Here is a 12,269-nt window from a genome sequence, read left to right on the forward strand (position 1 = left end):
TTTTGAAAGCAGCACTCGGAGGAAAAAAAGTTTGGACACCCCTGCTTAGAGAGTTACGTTAGGCTTTGAAAAACAAAAATAGTCCCTTGCCCTATAAAGAAATGAACACAAAATTTGTATTTTTTAATAGAGATTTTAAACATTGTATTTGTTATCCTGTAGTTTGTACTCCAACAGTAATGCATGTGCTCTTGCCTAAAAAATGATGGGACCCGAGCACTGCTACAGGGGTGTTGGAGAGGTGGAGCTTCCCACTATGAACGCGGGGGGCCACAAGGGGGCCTGCCCTCTGACACGACCTCGTCACATGAGAGCGGAAGTGCTGAAGGCCTCTAACGGGACAACACGTTAAGGTAAGACTTGGGAATTTCACCTCATTGTTGACAACCAGGTGGCTTTACATTGACAACTTTGTATTGTGATTGGAAATTTGCAGTGTTATATAAAGGAAACCACATTAATAAGCGTAATAGGGACAGCTTGTTTGTGACATTGTGAAAGAGGTAGGCAGGTATTCTAGAAATTTACCTGGACAATGTGCTGTCACCGGGTGACCATTCAGCACATGATTGGCACCTTTCATGAGCAACTCTCACACAGAGCCATATGAAATACATTCAGTACTTATAATTACTTTACTATATATAAAAGTTAACTTTATTTTGGCACATTTAATTTTTGGCAAACATCTTTGTTTGGTCAATAGCAAAACTTTTTGTTTTGACCAGGGTGCATACAAAAATCCAAAGTGTAAATTTAACAACTCAAAGCCTTATTAAACCAACCTCACATTGATTTGCACTTAATATCTAATGCTAATTGCAAGGAATCCTATTCTGTATATGAAATTACCGTAATTTTCGGACAATAAGCCGTTACTTTTTTCCTTCAATTCGAATCCTGCTGCTTATAGTCCAGGGTGGCTTATTTGTTGATTTATTTGTGTTAATAGGTAACACTTTTTTGACAGCGGCATCATAAGACCGTCATAATTATGACATGACATTATCATGGGTATTGCTGAATGCTTATGACTTATGAAGTGTCACCCAGCAAATCATGTCACTAACTCCATTTATGTCCAGCTCAGATCTTTTGCATCCATTCAAAAGTGAGATAATTTGCTGGATAACACTAAATGATATCTGTTATAAGCAAGGGCGTAAATTTGGTGTCAATATTGGTAGGGACAAAATAACAGCATAACCTGTAAGTAGACTTTTTGGTGGGAACAGAACATGAATAAGACCAAACAGATTGGGTGAACAGGGGTCAGGGCTACATTTCTTACTAATATGAGTCTAATTAACTGATAGGCTAAATGATCAATGCAAAAATAAATCAGTATTGATTTATACATTAACACTGCAAATGTATAATGTCTTAATCTGATCATTTTTCTTAAATCTAGTAGAATAATTTTCTCCATCTTGTTTTGAGTGTTAAAATAAAAATGTAAATTGGGGAGAAGGGTGTAAACCTTAGTTTACTACATTTCTTACAGTTTAATTACCGTTAACAGTAGAAAACACATAATGGAGGATTTTTCTCTCAAAGCAGCTTCCTACTCGATTTTGGGAAATTTACACAGATTAATGTTAGGTGAACTCTGTCACATTTGTCACATGTCTAATGCCAGTCAGACTTTCAGTAGTAAAATTAGTGGTGTGTTCCCCACCTCTACAACATTGACTTCATTTTACAATACTTACAGTGGCCGCTGCTGGCAGAAAAAAAATTTCTAATATTCCTCGTCTTCAAAAGTGGCAGAGGATGCGGCATGTTGTATTTATGTCGGGGCTGTGATACGTGTGCGTGTGGGGGGGGGTGTAAAGTCAGCAGCCAATCAAACGTGTTTGAGGAGAAAAAAATGGACTGGCACATTCAGCAAGTGAAAGGGTCAATGTTGATCATTTTCTTAAAACCCCAAGTGAAAGGGTCAATGTAAGTCTGGACTAAATGAAAGTAATTAACTTGATAATGATAGGGTCAATTCTTTCCTTACAACATATGGGAAGACGATCTAAATTACGTATGTAACTGAATTAATCATATAATGCAAATAAGTTGCTTAAAAGTTGGTGGGGACAATTTGAGCATCTTGAAAAGTTGGTAGTGTTGTGTCCCTACCATCCCTATGCAAGCCTACGCCCTCGGTTATAAGTATTCGGTAATGCTCATAACAGTGTCATGTCATAATTATAATTATCTAATGACAGTCTTATGGCGCCACTGTAAAATAAAGTGTTACCAAATACCATAACTAGCAATTATTAAAACAACTGGAACAGTAACTGAAGAAATAATTATCACAGAACATGAATTTTGATTGTTATTTACATCTGTAGCGCTGCAAGGCATGCTAAGAGGCATGTTGGATAACAACAGTGTGGACCCTCAGGTGGCAGCAGAGGTTGACCGTCTCCTCCAAGGGAGCCGTGATGGCCAAATGAAGGTTCTCAAAGCAATGAAGCCTTGCAGCCTCATGGTGGTTAATTTGGTCTTATGACATCCTATGATGCTGGTGTCAAATAAAGTGCTACAAGTTATCTTTTGGTGTAAATACCCCATAATACAGTGACGACAGCTACGGCTTATAGTGCAGTGCGGCTTATCCATGAACAAATGCTGTTTTCGTGTCAAATTTGTTGAGTGGCGGCTTATATTCAGGTGCGCCTTATAGTGCGAAAATTACAGAACTTAAAAAAGTAAATACTTTGGAAGGGTTGGAACAACATATTTAACAGTACTCACAATTTCAATTGAAATTCTGTTTTATTCATAACTACTGTACAGAGTATGACTTGAATTGTTTTTATGTGTTGCACTCCCCTCAAGTGTTCACAAGTGGAAATGTTCAGTAATGTTTCTGTTTCAAGACCATCCGTGACACTCATCTCATCTAGTTCACTTTAAACTTGTGCATGTTAATAAATTATGCACAGGTGTTTGAAAATGTTCTTTGTCTTGTTGACAGGTTATGACTCTGCCAGACGGGTTCAAGTTGTGCTGAGAGAGTGAGAGCGAGAGCGTGAGAATGAGCATTTGTAACCGGTGAGTTTAACTTTTTAGAATCAATGTCAAACCATAGTTATGACTGGTTTACATGTCGGTCTAACAGTTTACAGGTCTTGGGCTCAAATGACCCAACAGTATAAAGGCACATTTGTTTTATACACAAGTCATGTATGAAGACTGATACAACTTGTATACTACTAACTGGTCTTTTAGAAGAGTGTGTCGTACTTGACGTGGATAATGGCAGATTTTCGACCACACAAAAAAGGGCCAGGGTTTGTCAGCGGGTAACGGTGTCAGGTTCTGTCAATGTTTGATTGTTGCTCACCGTCACTGGAGCAACCGCACAACCTGAAATTTAACAAAAATAAAGCAGCAGGTGACTTGTATAGTTCCCACAAGTGATATATTAGATAGCAAAATCCAAGAACTGTCACAGGTTTTGCCCAAACACACGTTCAGACTTTTTACTCATTTGCAAATTGTAGTAGCATTAATATTACTTTCGAATATTGCACCTTAATAACCCAAATATCTAAAGGTTTCCTTGGACAAACAAGTGAGAAAATAAAACATTGACAGAAAAATTACAAAGTAACCATGTAATGAAGCACAGGGTTGGATGTGTTTCTGACGTTTTGTTCTACAGAGAGGGGGGTCAGTGTGCCGAGATGGCCATGGTGTGCCTGACAGACTTTGAAGAGTATGCCAAGGAGCATTTGTCGAAGGCCACGTGGGATTATTACGCCGCCGGAGCAGACGAATGTTGCACCAGAGATGACAACCTGCTGGCTTACAAGCGGTACCAAAAGCTTAAGACTCACTAAATAAATAAAAATATAAACTAGGGATGTCCCGATCACATATTTTTGCACCTGAGTGCGAGGCACCTGATTTTGAGAATCTGCAGATACAAAGCCTGATCCGATACCGAAAAAAAAAGGTTTTTTTGTTGTTGTTGTTGTTTTCTAAATATGTTACAGTATTGTACTTTTTACAGTACTTCCTCTTCCGCTTTTTCCAGGAGTGTTGCGCAGTATAAAACATATAGATTTTTATAACTTTTGGCAATGCCATTGTATTTTTGGATTATTTTCTTACTTTTCAGCCCTTAAAAAGTAAAATATATAGATATAAATTAGGCCTGAATGATATTGGAAGAAAATTTACATTGGATTAAATATTGCCAAGGCTCCACACTTTCTTTTTACATTGGTTGCACTGGTGTGCCTAACCTTTTTCTTAATGTGCATCAGCCACATTTTTTATTGCATCACTTTTAACGCCATACTTTTAACCACGGTCCATAACATTCATCTAATTCACATGAGTGAGTCCTCTCAAATTCACTCACGCTTTGAGGCTCACTCTGTCAACAATAGCCTCTACATAACCAAGATTGACTAAACGATGATTGACACATTTGTGCCTTTGATCGTAGAGCTACAAAGCCTTCACTTGCCTGATCAGAGCTACAAACCTGTCAATGATCGTTAACTTTAACTAGCAAACTCCAGTTGCACTGCTGGCCAAAAAAAGCAGCACGAGGAACAGTTCGAGACTGTACGAGCATGAAGCAGAAAAACATAAATACAGTGGTACCTCTACATACGAAGTTAATTCGTTCCAGGACCTTGTTTGGAAGTTATGTCGAGCAGGATTTTCCCATAAGAATACATTATAATTCCATTCATTCGTTCCACAGCCCGAGAAAACCTACACTAAATCCTTAATGAATACTACTGGTACTATTACAAATAGCAACTACACATACCAAAACAATAAATTATCAATTAAAATCGTAATAATAATAATAATTCCTGTTATAATGTGACAAATCAGGTTCTAATGTGGTGGACGTTTTTTGCATGCTGTACCTGAACACACCACGTGGCTGACGTCACAGTGAGATAGAGAGTGTGGTAGTGATTTTACTTTCTCTTTTAATGTTTTGTTGCTGGTGTCATCTGCGGCGGACAGTAGGCGTGTTGTGTTGCACAAATTGCTGGAATAAATGGTTGGAAAGCTAGCTATTTCTTTATCGATGTTACCAAATAATAATGATCACCTTAACTAATAAAGACTGGCGAACGGAGGTTGGAGGAGGACTGTCAAGATCGTAGACATTCTTCCGCCGTATTGTCGAACCCAGTCATGGATGCGTTATGCGTATGCAACGCTATATTTTTCTATCATTTCCATCTTCATTTCAGTTGTAAGCATCACTTTTTTTCCTTTTTTACCACCTGCACTAACCTGGGAACCCGTGTTTTCTCTCACAAAAAAATCCGTCGTGAGTCTGTCTTCCGGCAAAAGAAAAGAAACTGCGGCGCTGTTTTCGTATTTTCGAGCATGTGGTCGGAAGTAGAAACAAATGGCGAGTGAAATTTTATGTCGAAAATATCGTGTGTCGAAGCGATCATATGTCGAGGCACCACTATATATTTTCTTAATTAAAAACCCATTCCTTTTCATCTGATTCCGATCCTCTGAAAAATGGCACAATTGGCCCAATTTCCGATCACGTGATCTGATTGGGACATCCCTAATAAAAACCCATAATCAAAGACAGTCTGTACCTTTCTATTCCCTAAAGCTGTGAGAAGTTATTTTTCTGTTTGTGTCCAGAATCCGCCTGAGACCTCGAATCCTGCGTGATGTATCAGTGAGTGACACCCGGACCACTGTGCAAGGCACGGAGCTCAGCTTCCCGGTGGGAATTGCACCCACCGCCTTCCACTGTCTTGCCTGGCATGAAGGCGAGATGGCCACAGCAAGAGGTGGGGTAACTTTTTTTTCTTACTACTTTGACCTATTATTTTAAAACATTATCATATTATTTACTGCCAGCCTCTTCTATGGCCTTCAATAACAGCGAACATGTTAAGAAGAATTTGATCGAAGTATTAAAAGTAGTAGTATGGCTTCTCACCACTAGGTGATAGCATATCATCGCAATTTGTTTTTGTTTTTTTTTGTTTTTTTTTTTATTAGATCTCAATCTGCAAACCTGGCTTCAAACAGTAATAATTTGAAGCACTGTTCCTCATTTGAAATACTTACCCACACTTGAAAAACAGATTTAAAACTAACCTTATCTATAAGCATCCCTTGAAATTTTTTACAATGTGTTTGTTTTAACCTTGAGTCCTGTAACATGAGTGCTGAAAAGAATGTGTAACGACATGTGTAGTTTGATAGATTCCTCATAAACTATGCTGAAAACACTTAATCACCACCTCCAGCAATGCAACAGAAAAAAATTAACAAATCAAATTTCACGGAAACACTTCAGTTTGGCATTGTTTCGTGAAGATTTCTCTTAGTGGGACCTAAGATTTAAGATAATGGCCTTCCCACTAACTATTCGCATTGTTTTTCCTCCAATTTATAGCAACAGAGGCACTAAACACATGCTACATCACCAGCACATACTCCACCTGCTCAGTGGAGGAGATTGTAGCAGCGGCGCCCAACGGTTACCGCTGGTTCCAGCTCTACGTATACCGTGACCGAAAACTGTCGGAGCAGATCGTGCACCGCGTGGAGGCACTGGGATTCAAGGCCCTTGTGCTCACCGTGGATGTGCCATACACAGGAAAGCGGCGCAACGATATCCGGAACCAGTTCAAGCTGCCTCCGCATCTCAAGGTCAAGAACTTTGACGGTGTTTTTCAGGTAAAAGGTTTCAGCCATGTTTTTTTATTCCGGGTTTAAAAAAAAAAAATTTTTTTAATTAAAAAAGGGCTAAGATTGACAGTGACAAACATTAAAAACTAGCTGATCTTGATTTCATTTCACTGTTCTCTAGATTAATCAGGTTTCTGGGCTGTCACCGAGAAACACGGAGTTTGAGCTTCCTCCAAGTATTTTCTATTGGGTTTAGGTCTGGTGACTGGCCAGGCCCCTCCAGAACCTTGATATACTTTTTACATAGCCACTCCTTGATTATTCTGGCTGTCCGCTTCGGGCCATTGTCAGTTTGGAAGACCCAGTCACGACCCATTTTCAATGCTCTAACTAAGGGAAGGAGGTTATTCCCAAAAATCTCACAATACAAAGCCCTGGTCATCTTCTCCTTAATACAGTTGAGTTGTCCATTCCCATGTGCAGAAAGACACCCCCAAAGCATGATGCAGCACCCCCATGCTTCACAGTAGGGATGGTGTTCTTGGAATGGTACTCATCCTTCTTTGTCCTCCACACACAACGAGTAAAGTTTGCACCAAAAAGTTCCATTTCGATCTTATATGACCAAATGACTTTCTCCCATGACTTCTCTTGATCATCCAAATAGTCATTGGCAAACTTAAAACGGGCCTGGACATGTGCTGCTTGCGTTCAATGGATGATTTTAAACCATGACGTCTTATTGTATTACTAACAGTAATGGAAAGCTCCTTTCAGGTCATTGTCCAGCTCCTCCTGTGTAGTTCTTGGCTGATTCCTCACCATACTTAGGATCATTGAGACCCTATGAGGTAGATCTTGCATGGAGCCCCAGTCCGAGAGAAATTGACAGTCATGTTTAGCTTCTTCCATTTTCTAATAATTGCTCCAACGGTGGATCTTATATCACCAAGCTGCTTGGCAATTGCCCCGTTAGCCTGTCCAGCCTTGTAGAGGTCTACAATTCTGTCTCTGGTGTCTTTGGAAAGCTCTTTGGTCTTGACTATGTTAAGAATTGGAGTCTTCCTGATTGTATGGGGTGGATGTGTGTTTATATGCAGCTAACCGCCTGAAACAGGTCCAAAAGTCAGACTCACAAAGTGCACCTTCACTCCACTTATTCGTTGGACTTTTAAAGGCGACTAACAGGTCTTTGAGGCTTACAATTGTAGCTAATAGACAGGTGTTCAAATACTTATGTGCAGAAGTATAACACAAATAAATTGCTTTAAAAAATCATACACTGTGATTCTTTTTAGATTGTCTCTCACAGCAGACAAGCACCTACCATGAAAATTTCAAACCCGCTCATCATTTCTAATTGGGAGAGCTTGCAAAATCAGAGGGTGTTCAAATACTTATTTTCCTCACTGTAATAGGAATGAAAATTGAATCATCCCAACAGGAGGCAGCGGGACCGGAGGAGTACGGGATCCCAGCCAACACTTTGGACCCGTCTATTAGCTGGAAGGACGTGTACTGGCTGCAGTCCATCACACGGCTGCCGATCATTATCAAGGGAATTTTAACTAAGGAGGACGCCGAGCTGGCGGTGGAGCACGGAGTCCAAGGCATCATCGTGTCCAACCACGGAGGCAGGCAGCTGGACGGCGGACCGGCTTCTGTGAGATGCACTTTTTTTTAAACAAAAGTTCAAATCATTTTAAATGCAATTTTTTTGTAAATAAGCATGGATATGGATGTGGTTGCTGTCCCGACAGATCGACGCTTTGTCCGAGATCGTGGACACAGTGCAAGGCCGCATCGAGGTCTACCTGGACGGGGGTATCCGGACAGGCAGCGACGTGCTCAAAGCATTGGCCTTGGGGGCAAAGTGCGTTTTCATTGGACGCCCGGCCGTGTGGGGCCTTGCTTACAAGGTACAATCACACTCGTACACACACGCTTGTCCTTGTGCGTGTATGTGTGTGTGTCCTTCAACTCTGCATAATTCTCTCCGCATACGTATACGAACATGACCAGGTGGTCCAGCTGAAACTCAATCGTTAGTCTCAGTGATGAATAATTCTGAAATATATTTTGTGGTAAGAGGTGACACTAAAAACTGTATTTTATTACTATGCATCAAGTCATTAGCTGCCATTGATGGTAACAAATTAACCAAAGTTGCTCTGCAAATACCTCAAACCAAGGCAGGGGTCGCGTTAACCGAATATTTTCCGTCGTTGACCAGTTTTTTAAAACTGAAGTCCATCCGTCATTTTGACAGGTTGCAATTCACACCCCAGACCACAGGGGGGCGAGTGAGCATATTCATTAGCTAATGTCTCTCTTGATGCATGATGTCGTTGGCCTTACTCGGAAAAATGTCAAGGCAACTGAGTGTTTGCCTGGCACGGCCAGACTGTTCTCCCTGTATTTTTCAAACACTGAGAGAAAAGTCTGGGACACAGCCTCTCGAGTAGGTACAAAATCAATCGACAAATCAGATTTGTTTATTTGCCTGACGTGCTCTTCACGAGCAACGTCACTCTTGCGCGGCGAAAGTCGTCTCTACAACAACACGGATGGCGAGAGAGCCGACAATATGTTCCAATCCGCGGTAAATTCAGTTTTAAATGAGGAAAAGCGGCATGGAAAATTAATGAATGAATGAATGAGCTAAAATACATCGACACGAGACATTGACAACAGTCTGTCTCGCGCTAGCCATGTTGAATAAACTCCGTTCTCCTCGTATGTTTACTTCCGCGCGCAAGTCCCTCGTCCTGCCCTCGTTGCTAACGGCACGTCTGCCCGTCGCTGATTGGTGCACTCCGCTGTCTGTTTGCCTCTTGTTAAGCTTGTTCGGACAGAATATTAATTAAAAATGAACGAAAACTAAATACTATTGAATATGTCATTACTATCATTTTAAAAATGTGACGGGTAAAAATAGATTATGACCGGATTTTTATGACACTGTCAGTCAAAATGACAGACAACGAAAAAGTCTAGCGCAACCTCTGAACCAAGGAAAGTGTTCTAACGGCTGTAATGTTATTTCATAAATTAATAACTGCGAGGCCTCAAAGGCCAAATGTGAAGTAAGGTTGGCCAACCATGTTTTTGAATAATATCAATGGCTAAACAATTATAAGCATATTTTCGTTATTTTTTTAACGCAACCCTTCCAGATTCTTTGTTTAACCCATAGCAACGCCCTTGACAACGAAAATGCTTATCTTCGACAATCTTCGGAAATCTTCGGAATTGACGTCACACCGAGAACTGCGAGGGAAGTCCGCCATACACACAGTATTGTTGCATTGCTTCTCGGTAAGATGCCACAGCGGTGTGTGGCGAAGTATTGTTCTCAATCTAAAGAAAAGTTGTATGAGTGGCTAAAGGATAGCAGGGTACGAAAATGGACACCTTTTGTTCGCACTAAGCGAATGAATTTCACGCCATCATCGAGTAGTGTTCTCTGCTGCAAACACTTTGAAGATGCCTGCTTCCTCAACCGGTCTACTTATGATCAAGGATTTGCCAAAAACTAAGTGTGATTTTTGGAAAGATGACTGATGACTTTGTCAGAGCAGAGCTGCCAACTGTTGTGGAATGAACAGTAGAAGCTAGCGACGTTAGCCAAAAGCTAACTCGTGGCAATCCCCGATCATAGTTGTTGTTGCGTTCGCTAGGTTAAGCGTGTTTAAATTGTGCGTCATCTACGATCTTGTCCGAAAGGGTTAATCCAATGTCAATCGGGGAAGGGGTGTGGATGTGCATATAAGCGGGTCGGCGTCGCGGTAATTCACAGTCACATTTCCGTAAGAGACACACACAGCCGATGAGTTTATGCACATTTATTTGTATTTGTATTATGTATTTCCACCTTCATGCTTCAAGCATTGCATTGCTTTTGGACGGTTTGGCGTTTCTTTCACGGTGAACGCATGATAGCCTTCTAGTTTGTGTTTTACAAGAGCCGCTGACAGGTGACAGCTGACAACTAGCGTGTTGGTTTAGCTTAGCCATTGAGTCAATCTCGCAGCGAATCAGCGAGCTGCGCGGGTCAAGCAGTGAATCATGGGAAATGTAGTCTCGGGAACACACTGAAGTGGTGCTTTGCAATCTGTTCGCTTGTGTGAAAAAACTACATTCCCTCACGCCGTTAGACGCCACTTCTACAGGCTCTACCTTGCAGTCGAATGTGGCGGCAGTCCGCTATTATTTTGTTTTCTTATTGTTGCCACAATAAAGTGGAGAAAGCCATCAACGACTCATCTCCTTCTTTCCCCCCAACGTTTTTATATTATTATTTTATATGCACGAGAGCTACCGGATCTGCCAAAATGAACATGAAGTCTGATTATTATTTTTTTTTAACAATGTCATCAGATAGACCAAAACATAAAATTATGTGCAAATGCCTGCATTTTCAAATCATGAAAATAATAACAGCCTATATTTTACCAATCTTGTAATCTCGATGGGTCTTGTCTCCATTCCATGTCAGGTAGTCTAGGCGCACTGTTTGCATCCTGATTAGCGTCTGGCTAATACATGTTAGGTTCAACATAAAATTCCAACCTCCTCTTCTTCCTCCAACTCTTCAAAAACTTGGATCTCCTCCCTTGCGCTCGATCTATTGCTGTTTGAATCATTGTTTGAAGGGCTTTGTATGGCGGCCGTATGGAGCGCTACCATTGCTGTTCTCGGTGTGACGTATCACTTCCGGGTTCGTCCCCTTTCAGGCTCGAACTTTGGAAACGCGATTATTTTGTCAAATATACAACATATAAATTATTTTTTCATGCTTTATTTGTTGGACAATGTTTAATTACTTTAATTGTGACCCTATTTGGCATGTTACGAAATTACTTCACATTTTGTGTGTTACCAAGGTAGTTCTATTCAGTCAAATTAAACCGTTGGCAGCCATTGACGGCAATAGACGTCCAATCCATCTGGAATGGGAGGGGCTGGCAGGGATCGTAAGTGGTAATGAATGAGATAACCAATAAATACAAATATTAATGATGGATGGTTGATGACTATTAATTTTTAAAATTTAAAATAGTGAAGAACAAATTATTTACTTTTCCAACATGCAAATATTTTTTTTTAAAGTAATATTGGCTAGATTATAACGAAATTAATTTATTGGATCTTCTATTATTAGAACTACTAATAGCTATTTAGTCTATACATATACAGTACAAAGAATGTACAAAGAATGATAAATAAGTTCATAATTGCGCTTACTGCACTGTATCAAACTGTGAAGTGTTCCAAATAATATTTTATCTTATCTTTTCAGGGTGAAGAGGGCGTGAGGGAAGTGCTGCAAATTCTAAATGATGAATTCCGCCTGTCAATGGCTTTATCGGGTGAGTGCGACCAGTCCTCACAACAACTATCATAGTCGCTCCACTGTGCAACGCTTGCCTTTTGTTGTCGTAGGTTGCCGGAATGTGGCGGAAATCAACAGGAACCTCATACAGTTCTCCAAACTGTGACCGATCTGCAGAAAGCAAGGAGACATTTTACCTACTAAGCCAAAACTTTTCACTGTCATCAACACAAAAAGGAGAACAACAAACTGTACACTGAAACTTTGCACACAAAACATGCTCTTT

The 12,269-nt window shown here is 40.4% G+C and overlaps 1 protein-coding gene across 2 annotated transcripts; it reads left to right on the top strand.

Annotated features, from left to right (window-relative positions):
- Window positions 1-287: 287 nt before the first annotated feature.
- On the top strand, window positions 288-12,236 carry hao2 (hydroxyacid oxidase 2 (long chain)). 2 transcript variants are annotated; one of them, XM_057852924.1, is made up of 9 exons: window positions 288-353; window positions 2,978-3,054; window positions 3,668-3,820; window positions 5,647-5,798; window positions 6,413-6,696; window positions 8,093-8,311; window positions 8,409-8,567; window positions 11,951-12,020; window positions 12,094-12,236. In XM_057852924.1, the coding sequence occupies exons 2-9, from the start codon at window positions 3,038-3,040 to the stop codon at window positions 12,147-12,149; spliced, it is 1,110 nt and encodes a 369-aa protein (XP_057708907.1). In that variant the 5' UTR covers window positions 288-353; window positions 2,978-3,037; the 3' UTR covers window positions 12,150-12,236. The 2 variants fall into 2 exon arrangements, with proteins under 2 accessions (XP_057708907.1, XP_057708906.1); XM_057852923.1 differs by lacking the exon at window positions 288-353 and having other exon boundaries at window positions 2,897-3,054.
- Window positions 12,237-12,269: the final 33 nt, after the last annotated feature.

Source organism: Corythoichthys intestinalis, chromosome 12 (assembly GCF_030265065.1).
Source record: "Corythoichthys intestinalis isolate RoL2023-P3 chromosome 12, ASM3026506v1, whole genome shotgun sequence".
Classification (NCBI taxonomy): Eukaryota; Metazoa; Chordata; class Actinopteri; order Syngnathiformes; family Syngnathidae; genus Corythoichthys; species Corythoichthys intestinalis.

Excerpts from the sequence above, each read along its gene's own strand:
- hao2 (XM_057852924.1), top strand. Across the intron at positions 8,312-8,408 it reads TGGACGGCGGACCGGCTTCT|ATCGACGCTTTGTCCGAGAT; the intron begins GTGAGATGCACT and ends CTGTCCCGACAG. Across the intron at positions 8,568-11,950 it reads TGTGGGGCCTTGCTTACAAG|GGTGAAGAGGGCGTGAGGGA; the intron begins GTACAATCACAC and ends TTATCTTTTCAG.